Consider the following 16,717-nt stretch of genomic DNA (forward strand, 5'->3'; position numbering starts at 1 on the left):
ATTTTATAAATGATTTGCATAATCCTAATATTATATAATTTGAGTTTAACTTTATAATTATATCTTTATTAGCTATAAAATAATAATTAATAAACTATATATTACGATGATAGAGGTGTTGAATTAATTTGTCATTACTCACGTTATGTTCAAATGGTATGAATTTAAAAGATGAATGACCGTTGTCAACAAATAATGATTGTATAAAATAATAATGAATTCAAAACAATGTTTCTATCGAATTATCTTTACACCAAATCATTTCCGATTATTAATACTCAATCAGGTTCAAAGCTTTAAAGTTTAAATAGTTGTCGTTGAATATTCATTCGCGCACATAATATGTCACATTATGTGACCTCATAATTATCACGTCCCAGTAAATATATTCATTACTCTCAATTTACCAATATTTCTTTAATATACACGATAATATAATACTATCCGACAAGTCAACTTTTGATGGTTATTGAATTGACCTTAAAATTAATTCATCCGTCTATACACTGGACTATTTCAGCTAAACGTTAAGAATGGTATTAAAAAAAAACAGTGTTTATAAGACAGTTAATAGAACTTAAATGCATTCATATGCATAACGCGACTAATGTACTCATAAGCTATATTAATAACAGTGTAATATTATTAACTAGGTATGAAAAAATATTCAAATGTGGCATTTTATATACAGGCCTTTCTGTATCATGAAATATCTACTCATAGATTATGTTTTTCAGACATACGTTTTCATTTATAGGTTTAAATGTATGTCAATACAACAATATAAAATACGTATTTAGTTAGGTACACACACATTAAATACATTAGATCAACATTTTCTTGACTTCTACAATATAAAATAAAATATAATATTTTGGGATTTTAATGTGTAATACCTACAAGTAAGTACCTAATACTACCTACATGTACATAATTATAACAGTTTTTTTCGGCATTATTACCATAACATATTATGCGTTTTTATTTGCGATTAGATAATGTAACCTTTTCTCATCGAGTTTTTCAATATGTTCAAATAACTTATTAGAATTAGATAAAAAACCATTTAATACATAATTTTAAACTCAAAATCCTTCTGTAAAAAAATCAAATCAATTATCTAATTGGTAAAATGTAGTAATAATCAATATAGACATATATTATAATACAATATAATTGGACTTCAACAATGACAATAATTAGGTATTTCAATATTATACTTAGTTGAGATATTTTTTTTTTAGTATTTTCTTACAGAGAGTAACAGAAAATCGAAAGTTACAATACTAACGCGTTATGGCTATTGGTAAAACTACGCGATCGGGAAAATTGAAAGAAATATATTTTTGCAGATTATGTACTTATTTACTAAAGAATTTGTCAACAGTCAACGTATGTGTTAGAAACTAGAAACGAACCACCCAACGACGCTACGAATCGTCATATATCTTTTGTTTGAAAATATAAAAAGACTTTATTCTCTATGTTCGTTAACGGCAAATACCATTAATCGTGACAAGGCGCCTCCGGGTGGAAAGCGCACGATGTAAATATTATCATTGTGTATACTATAATATAGCGTGGGGTGTAGCGATAAGAGAGAGGGAAAGGGGTTGCCTTCTGCGATTGGTGAGAAATACAACAATAATAACAATAATTATATAATATATTATAGTACCTAATAGTAATAACGATGGAAAATCGATCTTTCGTCTTACCTGGTTTTGAGGCGTGGGAGCCTGTTTTTCCGCGTCTTTCACCATTTGCTTTTCGGTCATAATCTACTCGACTCACAGTAAGTTGATGTACGGTGTGACCACGTACAATGTTATCGGTCTGCTACAGCGGAATGTCGTCGATCAGACAGATATCGTCACTCTCTCTCTCTCGCAGTCTCTCAAAAATACCAAAGATCGGCTGTGTGGGTACCTATGTTCGCTGCTACACGCCAAGCCGCGTACAAGGGACGACTGAGGGTGCGACCGGTCGCGCAAAGGATCTATATAAACGCTTTGTGGCGCGCGCGCGTGTGTGAAAAATCGTCGTACGTATATACAAATGCGATATAATAATAATAATAATACGATATCGAGCGCGCCCCGGCTGCGTCCTCCTCGTCCTGCACACGGCCAAACGCGTTGTGACGACGGGAGCGCTCCCGAGCGCCGGTAGCGGCGGCCCGTCATCCTTCCCTCCGCGCCGAACGCCGCATCCCCACCTGACGCACCCACACGAGCGCGCTCACATCGCATCAACGTCCGCAGCGGGGTGGTGCGCGCGCGTATAGTCGTGTTCTACTCGTGTAAAATATCGCATAGGTGTTAGTATGTGAAATACCTATCATATTATACCTGCCAGCCTGCCTGCTCTCGGCGTTATTCTAACCAATTATCATCATCATCGTAGCGTAGTGACTATTATAGGCAGATGAATTATGATAATATATATTATATTGTTATAATTTTCAAACTAAATATTTAACATCAACCCCGTCGTCGCCGACACCATGTTAACCCCCCCCCCCTCCTCTAGCCGCACCAATCAAGATTATTGCAGTCTTTTGGGGCCTTATTTCTTTTCCAAAATGTACGCTGCACGACCGAGAGTTTCACACTATCGATGAGGTTCTAAACCAATATTGTTTGCTCACACGCATAGCGTAGACGTATTGATTTGGAAAGGTAGTATATTGATTAGAAACAAAAATCATCAATTGTTACATTTTCAATTTCAAGTTTCGGCACCATCGTTTCATGTCATTACGTAAATTTGTGATTTTCAAAATCGTATTGAAAAAAAAAAACTGTTTCCGGTTTGGGAAGCAACCCCTAATGCAGACATTTATTTTGAAACACTATTTTTTAACACGCGATAGACAACCACTTAGCCTGTGTGACGGTCCCCAACACGAATAAATGTGACATTATACATCATATCTAAGAAGTAAAATAATAGCAGTATACCTACCTACCCATTAAAAAAACTTATTGCGCTAGATACTCCATATTTTTTCATCTTCTAGGAAAATCTACGAATCATAAATAATATATTTCATTAATGAGTACCTAACCATGGCAACAAAAACCTTAAGGAAAACCAGTCGGAAATAAAAAATTTCGTATTCATCCCAAAAAATATTAATGTTAAACAAAATTTAAAACTTTTCATCAATGTTAAAAAGATTAAGATAGAAGAAAAAATACGGAAATTAAAATATTAAATGTTAAAAATAATAATACTATGTATGCTCTACGCATCAATTTGGTCTCGTTTGTTGATAAAATTTTTGTCCTATTTAAAATATGTAGTGATGCCAAATTCAAAGGTACCTCGAGATACTTGAATATTCCTAATTTACATAAGTTGTACAGCACTGCGAAATTGTAATAAATGTGTTGATAGGTAATAAAATCATTAAGTAGAGGTGACTATTAATTTAAAAAAAACTCGTCTAGACCACAGTTCCACTCAAGTAGGTACTATGTTTAAGTACTTATCATATTATATCAGTTGTGCGCACAAACAATACACATGCACGCCGTATGGACAAAACAAGTATTGCAGTAATAATTAATATGTATAATATCGAGGTAATAACTTCCGGTCTAGAATTAAACGAAAACTTGCATGTGTGCTATACATTTACCTATATGTACTTTATATACGTAATTATATGTATTAAAAATTAAACTATTTAAGGGTGCATAATATTTTAGAAATGTAAAGTGAACGTGGATGAAATATGACTGTTTATAAAACAATAAAAAAAATAATCAAGATACATTTCGTAGTTACCTTATTGGTACACTGCAGTACTACACACATTTGTACCTGGACACTTTTCTCGCAATATAAATCTACAAATATTTTAGATGGTAAATATACTTGACGAATAAAAGTGTACAATAGTCAATAACACGTCATAATATTTGTAATAACGAATTAAAAAATATTTGTAATACAAGTTAGGTTAGCGATGTACTAATTTAAATTGAATTAAATTAAAAATCTTTTCAACACATTTAAAAAAATTAAATAATATTTGGTTTTAAATGATGGATAAAGAGTTCTTAAGTTTCAAAAAATATCATTTAAAATTAAGAATAAATAAATATTCATTGCATTTGTCAACACTGAGTACGATAATCGATTATATAATATTGTTGTTAAAATATATACAATATGACAATGAAAAAAACCAGTTGGAGAAAATAATGTTATTAAAGGTACATATCATGGATAAAATTGCGATCACTATCCATGAATAATTTTGTTAAGCTTTATTTGAATTAATTAAAATATGTTTTTTGATTGTTCATACTTATATTAAATTTAACATTAGAACCACATCTATATTTGAACCAAATATGATTCAATTAATGTATCTATTTAATGGAGTTTGAATGAATTTTAAATGATAGATATTTTAATCCTTATTATAACTGTAATCATCAATTGACGATCAATCATACAGTTTTGACAGTTTTTCACTGAGTCAATGCCCGTTGCGATCACATTATAAAACACATTGTGTTTCATTTTCTCAGGTCCAACATTTAAAAGGCACGTATCACGTAAAATACAAAACAAAAGTACACAAATTGATTTAAATTTTGCCAAAGAATAAAACATGCATAACGTAGTATATTATATTATATAAGTAACAACGTATGAAACATAACAATATAAATTATAAATGTACAATATTATTGCAGTAATAAAAAGATAGTAAATACTATATTGCGATTTGTGGGTGATGTATTATTTATAAACGAAATGACGCATAGAAAAATATGTATAACAAGTTTAACCAACGATGCGTAATCGCGAATATCCAAAATCGAAATCACATTTTTTCCTTGAAGAATTTGTAAAAATTATGTGTAATGAAAAGTTTTAATAGTTCAAGAAGGATGCAATAGAACCAAACAGGTTAGACCTTTGAGGTGGATAATTGCTCAGTGCTCATCTCCTAGGTGGAACATATTATATCGTGGTAAATTTTCACGAGTTTTCTAATGTCTAAATATGATATACCTATAACTCAATTAAAATTGTTTGTATGTATATTGTATTGCCGATAGTAGAAACCGGAATGCAATTTTTCAATTTTAATTTAGTTAGACTGTATAAACATATTATGTTGTAAAAAGATGTAGAGTGCTGACTATTGTATATTCGTATGTGGTATTTTAGTTACATGAAAAAGGATATTCAAGTTATTGTTTAAACGCGGAGAAATGGTATAGTTTTTCCAATAAAAATATAAAAATTGTTTGTCCGGGTTTAAGTAAAATCAAATATAGCAACCCTACACCAACCCCCTTAAAGAGGTGTGATGTCTCTCATAAATGATCAGAATTCTAAAATTAAAAATATAACTCTGATACCAAATACTAGTACAAAAACAGCAATGAATAAATAAATATACTCCAAATAATTATTGTATGCTATAAAGTAATTTTTAATATGCTATAATATCTCATATTATTATTAGGTACCCACTAGATTAAAGTTATTTGATTTGTGAAATGTATATTACGACATATTATAGACCATAGTATTAGGTAAGTTAAACAATATTAGTTCAATACAAACAGAATTGTTGTTTCAATCTAACGATAATATTAGTTGCGATTTATGAGTAGGTACCTACCAAACGAAATATATACCTATGTATATATATTATGTATGTAAATAATATATATTTTTTTAATCCAATACCTGCTTGGTCTTAAAATTAGTTAAACATTTTATTCCTAAAATCAAATTTTTAAACATATTTAATTTAAGTGACTTTAATTTTTAATTTTTTTTATATATATATATATATATATATATATAAATACCAAGGATTAGTTTTTCAATTTTAGAATTTTTCTGATTTAGTGACTATATACAGTGGATTCCGCTTAATGTGGGCACGTTGGGACCAGCCCTGTTTGCCCACATTAAGCGGTTGCCCATAAAAACCGAATTAACATTGTTAACATACATTTGTATTGGGACCAGCTCTGTTTGCCCACAATAAGCGGATGCCCATATTAACTGGTGCCCACAATAAGCGGATTCCACTGTACTTATACGTTAGGTCCAACGCATAATATAACTATGCCGTATTCATTAATGCTATGGTGAGACATTATCAATAATTATACTTATGTAACATCTCTCGTTACCTGTTAGTTATTATATTATTCAAATGTTGAAACTATTAATACTAAAAAAATATCTCAATTAAAAAAAAACTATAAATAAGAATAGATTAAGACAGAACAAAATAGTATTAAAATATAATGAAATTAAAATTCAACTACAGTTTACAAACATAGTAAATCACAATTTATAAATACATCCCAGTTACATCTTATTTAAAGGTGATATTATATCCATAATCCTAAATGAAAGTATTTTAAAAAAATCAAGTGTACATTAGTTATATTTTAATGCAACGATAATAATATTTACATACACACAGCCACATGGGTATCTCACGAACAAATCCATATTACTATTTATTATATTTTATATTATATCTATAACATGTTCTATATGGATTATTATATGCATTGGACTTCAAAATTATTTACCGTCGTGCTCTTAATACATTATACCAACATTTCAAGGTGATTAATATACGTATATAATCTATTTCATCAAAACGAATTTCAAAATTTAACACCCATTATTTTTAATCGAACAGTTTCGACACACGCCACTTCATCGCATATGCTATGACGACTTTTTAATCAAACCAGTATGATATGTATTGTGTTTATTTTAAATAAGCTAACAATACTATACATGGATATAATATAAGATATAACCGACACTATATATTGCACAGATGGAAGATGTATCGAGTAATGATAATATTTTAATAGTAATTTATATCGACTATAATGTATGAAATATGAAATGATGACAACCTATAGATCCCACGCACTCAGTATCACCATACACCGCAGAAACACTGTCATTGATTATAATGATTCTAATAACAGTAATAAAACTATTTCAACCTCGGTATCTGACGATATTATGTGTAATGGTATTAATATTTGTTTTCCAAGCAAATTATAATAATGTATGGGTATGGAATATATTATAAAGTATAGGTGTAGCGTGTAGGTACACAACGGGTTGATTATTTAAGTGCGTGAAAGAAAAACACTGTTTTATTTTGCATTTTTATTGTACATAAGTAACGGATGTTGAGAAAGAAATAATTGGATGAAATGTCCAATTTAGGTCAAAAATAAATTTGCATAGAGCCGTTTTTAAAATAAAATTAGAAGGGAAAAAAGCGGTGGTCACATGTACATATAGTGATACTCGTGTGATGGCTTATAACAAAACGGCGAAGTGAAAGGAGTGCTATAGGACTATAAGAGCAATTTTAGTGAGATTTCTGGTTGAAATTTGAACTACGTCTTAATATAGTTGGTATTCAAAATACATTAAAATACTTTTGAGAAGCGATTTAAAAGACTTAACAAAACATAGTAAGTATTTCGGACGTCATTCGGAGCATCGTAATAAAGACGTTTTTCTACACATTGCAACATTTTTTGCAATGATATTTCTTAAAGTGTTAATAGCATAAGACACTTTGAGCGAACATAAACATATTTCGACTTTCTAGTAGGTTTATTTATTTTTATTTAATTGGACGTAAATTTGATATTTGGTAGTGATGTTGATATATATAATATGTATTTCACGTATTTACACTACGCGTACCTATAATTAACTCTTAAATTTAGTTTGAGTTATCTTAATAAAATAAAATGTATGTACGCCATATTTGTCGTAAACATCATTATTTATCGGACTATTGGTCGAGTAACCGAGTACCTATTAATATCATATTTGCTTTGGTAGTTTAGTGTGGATATTAATATTATATAACATTCATTGTTCCACCAATCTAAGACATATTATTTTTATGTCAAATATTCTATAAAACAAATATAATTATAACGTATTATGATATAACTACAATTGAAATGAGTACTGGTATGTTATGTTTGTTAGTTTTTCTTAAATAAAAATTGGAAATAATAAGGAATGAAGGTGAAACAACGCGAAATAATTATAATAATTATATGATGTAGTTACTGTCTACTTTCTAACCTTTGTACATACATAAATACATAATGGAGATTGAGAACATTTATCGGTAATACAATTAAGTAAAATCGTCCAATTCAAAATGAATGCCCTTTTGTGAGTATAAAATATGTATTGTGTCTAAATGTTTGTAATATTATCAATGAATAATGATGTAAATAGTAAATGTCATGACAATTCGACTGAAGCAATTTTAGAAATATTGATAGTATTTAAAATACTAGAGGTACATGCTACACCAACCTAACAATATTATTTGTGGCAATAATGAGTAAGATGGAATTTAACATTGTAACTATATTTTATTGTTTTACCTTAATTACAATAGATTCCTATAATTTTTATTAATTCAAAAATAATCGTCTCTTTATATCATACTTATATTCACATTAAATATGAGGAATATAAACCTTAATGTATCCCCTCGATTAACGATACTATAATAAATTAATAGGTTTCTTACATCGTTAAAAATTCGTTAGCCATCGTCCGGTAGGTAAAAAATAATATGTCTAGACGAACGAAATATCATTAATCTGTGTACACAAAATAATATTACCAAATATAAGCTTAATATAAATTAATTTTTATGGGATTTTATTTATTGCACTTTGTTTCGACTGCTATTTTTTTTACTTAAATTATATACGAAATTTTCAATAATTTTCGACTGAATAGTCATGAGTCAAGTGGTAAGTGAAGGAAAGTTTTAAGCTTAATAAGATAATATATTAACAGTAGCATACAAATTTATACTTATTAATACATACATATAATATATATACAGGGCTTAAAGTGAGAAAAAATTCTAGGGAGGACTAATGTCTCCATATAGTTATAAACTTTCCATATATTATAATTGTATGTATAGTGTTTAATGTATATATGTAATGCATAAACAGTAATTATTATGTAAGCATGCACTATACTCATCCTACTTTTAGCATTATGTTCAAATTCATAATTTGTTTCTAAAGCGGACGCCGTCATAGATAGGCGGACTGAGTGCCCCAACGCCCTCCCTTTAACCCTTATATAATATATAATATATAACTGATTTTATATTTTAATGACAAAATAATTGAAATGTATACAGTTTACTGTACGTCTCAAAAATAGTACACAGAAGTGAGCAATTTCAGAAAGAAAAATATCCACTATTTTGTTATATACAAGCAGTTTTAATACTTCTCAATATGAATGGGTAAATATATAAATAGCTAAGTATAGGGTGGTAGACACTAGTACACTACAGCAACTCAAGTCGCAGACGATTATGAATTACCGCAAAATACTACCAGTTTGTGCACGTAGAACATCAAATTGAATACACTCAATTCTTTAGTTATTTCAGGCTATAGGATAAGTGAAGTTCATGTCACGTACTTAAGTCTCTCCCGCTCTCAGGGGATGAACATAACGAGCCCAATAAAATATTTCCAAGACCCTTGTGAAAAAAATTCAAATTTTTTGTCGATAATTAAATGTTTAAAAAAAAAAAATAAGGAAGTACCTTGGTATATCTACCCTCCCCTCTCTTCAAAATGTGAACCAAGTGTCACTTTTCTATGTATACCTAAGCTTTACACGACCAGATTTGTATGGTTATTTTGTTTACCATAGAACTACATACAAGCACGGATTTAATTTTATTTAGAAAACAAACATCTGTACCTATAGGGAGCATACTTTTATGGATTTAACTTGCTTACGTAATATCAATGTTCTCATTTACGTAACATTTTTTTGTTTTATCAAAATGATGATTACATGATAGTTAAATGGGAATGTAAATTGTAAATATGGATTTTGTATTGAAATTTTGGTAGAAATATTTACTAGTGACTATAATATACAGTCAATTATTTTAATCTTATTATAGTTAAGAAATTCAATAAAAATTCTTTAAGAACCATCTCCAGGCATAATACAAAGTATTAAGATAACAATTTTTGATGAATATAAAATGGGTAGTGAGACTGAGTGATGTTGGTATCCGTTGATACCACTTTGGTTTTAAATGTATTTAAAAAAAAGCTATATTCAGACAGTGGCGTGTACCATAAAAAAAATAGGTGTTGCTCTAATAAATGTTGGTGACCTACCCCTCATTATACTGTTATACCGACCTATAAAATGTCCTATTTTTCTTTAATTAATACCCACCTACCCATATTTAAGGTGTTGCCTTAGCAACACTTAGACCCTATGTTACACGCCACTGTATTCAGACAAATTTCAATATAATTAGGTTAATGTAATAAAATAGAAAGAATAATTACGAAAATGGATCAGGAACATTGTAACTGAGCACATAATAACATTAATAGTAAATCTATGTTTTTTTTTAAAAGAATTGGATTCGTGAATAATTAGTATTATTGTCTGAATATTGTCAACTAATTTTGATTTTACTGGATTTAAAAGTTACCTTCATTTATGGGTAACTCAATAGTCAGAAGATTTCCAGAAAACTCAAACATTAAATCTTGTAATCACATTAAAATCATATTTCTAAATATACCAAATCGAATTATTTAGTATATAAAATATACAAAAAAGAATTATAATAATGAAAAAAAAAATGTCTAAAATATAGTAGATATATTCAATAAATTATTAATAACACATAAAACAGATTTATAACGAAAAACAAACATTGCTATAGTTCTGAAAGAAAAATGACAAATAGATCGAAATCCAAGCTCTAATAAGCAACCCCAAATTTCATTTTCTGCTCGAATAACTTTCAGATTCAAATTTCACCTTATATTTATAACGGCGCAGTAGAAAATAATATTAATACCAAGGACAACTGTACCTTATTATGATTTATGATATTCATATACACTCATACGTAGGTATCAATATATGATGGACATATATTGTGTATATCATTGCATACGTCCACTGCGATAATAACGAACAGCCGCAAAAAGAAGCAGACCAAATCAATTGCATGAATTATTGCACATTTCAATACTTCCTCTCCTCATCATCTACTTTCTTATAATTTTTGCTTCCCTATTTTTGCAACTTATAACTAAAATAGGAAGGTGAAAAAAAGACAGTTAAATCATTCAATACAAAACCAAGTACGTATGGTACAAAAATGTCATAGCTTCCAGCTACCAACAACTATTGCATCTAATATCTATACAATATACAATATACAAAACATATTATTTTGTATAAAGTTTCAATAAAATGTTGTCTAAATTATTATAAATTAATTATTTTTAACATTCTCTTAGAGGTTGTCGAGTAATATCAGCATAACATATATTACTATCAAATACAAATACACATCATAATATTAGATATACTCTGTTTATTTGAGAATACACCACCCCAAAGCTTTTATAGATAATATTGAATACTTATAGTCATCTCAAAATTAAAACTGATTGAACTTAATGTATCACTCCTTAAATATGTTTAATTAATTTTGAAATCTAAATAAATATTAGTTCTGTGTATATTTCATATAACATCAACCAGTAATATTGGGACCTAATTTACCAATTCATAGGCCCCGTGCAGTTTAAAATTATATGGGCTCCTGATTATCTTTCTCTCTGTTCGCTTCAATACTATGACAACATTTTTGCACAGCAAATAATATTGAGGTTGAATCATAAAATAAAACACATAATATATTATCATAAAAATACTAATCAAAAAAATATTTGTATTTAATAAAACAATGTCTGAATTTATCAATACCTATATATCAAATTAATTTTCAAAAAGTCAAAATGAATTAAACATTATTCACAAATATTTCCTCACTTTCTGCTTTGCTAACTCGTCAATATTATCGAAATTCAAGTTGGCTGTAGACTGTAGTATAATTTTCCTAAAGCGTCTGCATTTTATGGGCCCAATGTTGACTTTAATTTATTTTGTATGCATTTAAACTATGAAAATTATCTTTTACTGAAAATATTTGTGACAGGCATACTTAAAAAAAATAATGAACACATTCTGGAATGCATGTGATATTTTCATATCTTTAATGACTTTAAGTGATTTATCAGCAGGATTCCTTGACATTTTTTGAGGATATACTAAACTGAAAAATTGAAACCGTATTCAAAAAAATCATTGGAATCCAAATTTAATTAATTTGCATAATTGATTACAAATTTTTTTATTATGCTGACAATTTCTCTTTAATTAAGATTGTATTTAAATAAAAATTCGAATTTGTTTTCTACTTCTATGTATACTGTTTTCCATTGATTCAACTAAGAAATTAATCCATCACATAATATTAATATTATTGGCAGTACCTACTATTATCGTTGATACTTTTGATTATTGTAATATAAATATGTAGACAAAAGCACAAAAATAAAAAATATAAAGTTTGACAAATGTTTGGCAACCTCCCACATTTTATTTTAATATGTATTATAATATTAAGCAAAATATCGAAGTATATGAGCTATCGTAATCAATACTATAATCTATATATGTAAGAATCTAACTTAATTTTTTAGACGAAGGAAACCGGTTTTGAACCCTCATTATAATAATAATAATAATTAACTAATTTTCATATATTCACGGATAACGATATCTGTTTCTTTTTTTTATTTTATTTCATAATCGTTGTATTATTTGTATAGCCAAAAAATAGTTTTATGTATTTAAATTAAATTATAAAAAAAATATTTCTTCCGGATGAAAATTGGGCTTCTAGTATATAATAAAAATGTAATTCTTAGAATAAGAATAATTCGTTACCACGTTATCTATTTACCTATCTAATAATTTATATTTGTTAAGATAAGTTGTTGGCAACTACCTATTAGCTTGAATCAATATTGGTTTCTTATACTGATAGTAAAAGGTTCATTAAAATGTATTGAGAAAAAAAATAACCCTGTCTAATTGTTAGTCAGTAACACTGTAAGTGTAATATTATTCACATTGTGATAAAGATTATGCATAATTGTTTTAATCCACTTAATCAGTCTTCTATGTTTGATTTTCAGCACCATGAAATGAAGAAATTAATCATACCGCATTAGTTATTTAAGTATCTATACAATACATAGTATGAGTTTTAAATACTGTTGTTACTTGCTATACCTATGCTTTATTATAAATTAGTTTTAAATATCCACGTGCTACATCAAATCTTATTTCAAAATAATATTCTACCACCCGTCGTATTAGGTAGGCATCCGTAACAGTTCTACGGGTAAAACAGGTTTAATAATTTTACTTTTTATACTAGGTATTTTATTTATATTATTATTAATTAATGTATTTATATTGATACACACACCAATACACCAATAATAAACAATTTTGGTATAATATATCCCCTTATACACTAATTTTTATAAGTTGTATATTATATTCATTAATACTATTTCATATCAAGGCTAAATAAAAAGGCATTTTATAATCAATTGGATAATATATTATTGTATTCAAACATGTTAATGAAAACATAAGTCAAATAAATCTTTGAAAATATATGTAGGCATTAGAATATTGCAACATTTAAGGTGAACCGTAAAAGAAATTTAACATATTTGGTATCAAAGAATAAATAAGAAAAATATATTTCTGTTAAAATTATAGGAAAGACAATCAAAATGAAGTAGTGTTTAGCGACTTAAGATATAATTTTCGTTCAACAGTAAGTACCTCTGTATCATAATACATCAATAATATATATCTAAACAAATATTAATTGGTAGTTAATGCATAAATTACCTAAGTAGATTTTTTTAACAATTATGTAGGATTATAAATAAAGCGGCATAAATGCATAATGACAGTATCAACAAAAATTTTACATTCAAATATTCATAGCAGTAAATTAATATCCAATAGCTGTATAGATCAAAATAGTAGGTCATGGTAATCTGTAATATATCACTTAAAATTTTTAATCGTAATCCAAATATCACGAGCTGAAAAATTGACTAAATTGTTCGGTGAAAGTGATTGTAAGAAAATTATTCAATTAACATTTGTATTGAAAACAAAATATTATATATATAGACATATAGTCACCGTAGTATAATATAATATATTACATGTAGACTTAGGTGCTAATAAAGTTAAGTTTTATAAACCTTTCTTGTATACAGCGGGACATTGTTGTGTGTTATGAAAAATAAATTAAATCTTAATGTATAGGTTACCCACACTAAAGTACGTCATTATTGACAGTTATAAATAACCGTCATGATAAAGTGCAACCTATAATATTTGTATACAGTTTTCATCAAATTAATATTCGTAAGAATAACACTGACATGGGCAATGCCAGATATTTATAAGTTTATAACATAAGAAATGCACGAATCAATATAAATGGCGTTAGTTATAATAGGAAGTTAATACGAATTGAATCATTCTAAAAAAACGAAATCCTATCAACTGCAGTGGGTTCGAACAGTAATTATTCATTTAATTCAAAACATAGTACTTTATTATTGTATTTCAGCAGAGTTCCCGTTATTATGATGCGCAGTAGACGTACCTCTCTCTCTCTATATATTTATCATAAAAACCTAAAAGAGAAAAACTTGGAGCGTTTTTGCAGAATTTCGATTTTCCCATCGAACATTTTTTATACTTCAACCAAACACAACGTGATATATTTTTAAAAATATATATAATATTATTGTATACAAGACCGTGTACTACCTACCTATATACACGTCATTACATATTATTATGATATCGTAATAGTTCATGTCAATCATAAACCACTATAGGATTTACAGAGTTGCACTTATACACACGAGTATAATATTATATTATCCAAAACAGCTCCAAATATATTTCGTGCACCGACGATTACACGTTTACGTGAAGAATAATATACGGCCACAATGCGGTCAGTGAAACTACAATATGTACATAATATTCAGATATACATAGATACCTACTGTGTAGTGAATAATAATATAATAATAGGTACATAATATATAGGTATTATGTTTGGTGTGTTCTGCAGAGTTTACTCTTGCGAATTATAACGATCATTATCTATACCGTGAGGACTTTCGATGTACAACATGTCAACATTATAGCATAAATACCTATGTAGTATGTGCCTATACCTATATAGGCGCACACGAAATGATAACATGTCTTCAATAATATAATATTGTATTGAAATTGTATTATATTATATATCTACCTACGCGAATTTCGATACAACCGCCATTTTACCGATTCGACATTCGACGCCACATAATAAGTATTGATATTGTCGGGTGCCTCGTCAAATACGATATAGTATACTATACACTCGCTCACGCGATAATATGAATTTTTCGAAAATATAATAATTTTTTATTGACGAATTGAGGAAAATATAATATACAATGGTGTGAACTACTAACTGCGTGAAGTGCGGTGAGTATAAAACCCAAGGTGAAAGACCAAACACGTGCAAGACTCCCAAGCACCCAATTCCTTGATACAACTACTATAGCACGTTAGATTAGTAGACAAGTGATATCTGTGAATAAATAAAATAAGAAAAACTACACAATTACAATGTTATTATATATATTTTTATATGTCGCTTCAGTTTATTTAAGTATTGTTTTGTATATGAATTAAACGACCAAGCCACTTCAAGTGTAACGGGAATCAAATTAGCCTCCGGAATTATAATTATGTTATATATAATACATGCCAGCTATATACAGTGTAAAATAATATTATTTTTTTGTCTTTTTAACGATGATGATCTCAGTTTGTTTTGAACTATGAATTAGGTATTGCTAAACCTGTAATGTAAGTACATGAGAAATTCTTAAAAACAAAATGCTTGGTAAGTCTAAGTTACCATAATAATAGTTGAAATGACAAAGAAAAATTGAACAAGGGCACATTATTATGTGAAAAAATTATTGATTTTCATCATTTAATTTATCTTATATAACTACATATTATATAGTACTAGCTAGTAAATAGTATTTTTCACAGGTACGTTGACAATTAATATATTTTATACTTTAACATTTAAAAATGGCTAGCAGAAATCCGCAATGTAACCTGTTTATTCATAACCTAACTTACATAATAATATTTAACTATGATGTACATAGAAATAAAAGAAAATAAGAATCCATAAATATTAAGTTGTAAAAAATAATTTTAAAACTTATTAAGTTTAAAAAAATATCACTTTTACCAATAAAATATTACTCTTATTTTTTTGACAGATATTAGTACAACATTGAATAACATTTATGATAATCGTGGGCTAACTAATAAATTCACAAACGTTTTCATAAGTTAAATAAAACTGTACTACTTTTAATATTGTATTGTTATTTAAATATTTAAATACGGTTGTATGTAGATTGTAGATACACCCACTGGGCACTGATTAATGTAACATGTATATATAATATATTTTATATTAAGTAAAGGCTTCAACATTGTGGATTATTAGCCTACAGTTGTAACACAGAAAAAGAAAGGTTGTGAAAAACAGAATGAAATACTTACAGATGTTTATAATTTATTACTTAAATTTATGGTATACTCAAATTCTAAATATGCACTGATATAATTTCTAAAGATGAAAAAT

The 16,717-nt window shown here is 28.1% G+C and overlaps 1 protein-coding gene across 2 annotated transcripts in view; it reads right to left on the bottom strand.

Moving 5' to 3' along the window:
* The window catches only part of LOC111032589 (solute carrier family 2, facilitated glucose transporter member 1-like), a 60,860-nt gene that overhangs the window by 34,511 nt on the left and 9,632 nt on the right, over positions 1-16,717 (bottom strand). The window contains exon 1 of one of the 2 annotated variants that reach the window (XM_022312971.1): positions 1,719-2,158. The exons of the other annotated variant lie outside the window; for it this stretch is intronic. Within the exon in view, the coding sequence (XP_022168663.1) occupies positions 1,719-1,778 (60 nt within the window). The 5' untranslated portion in view covers positions 1,779-2,158. Of the gene's footprint in view, positions 1-1,718; positions 2,159-16,717 lie in introns of those variants that run through there. 2 annotated transcript variants of the gene reach the window in all.

This window comes from Myzus persicae, unplaced genomic scaffold (genome assembly GCF_001856785.1).
Source record: "Myzus persicae strain clone G006 unplaced genomic scaffold, MPER_G0061.0, whole genome shotgun sequence".
NCBI classification, from domain to species: Eukaryota; Metazoa; Arthropoda; class Insecta; order Hemiptera; family Aphididae; genus Myzus; species Myzus persicae.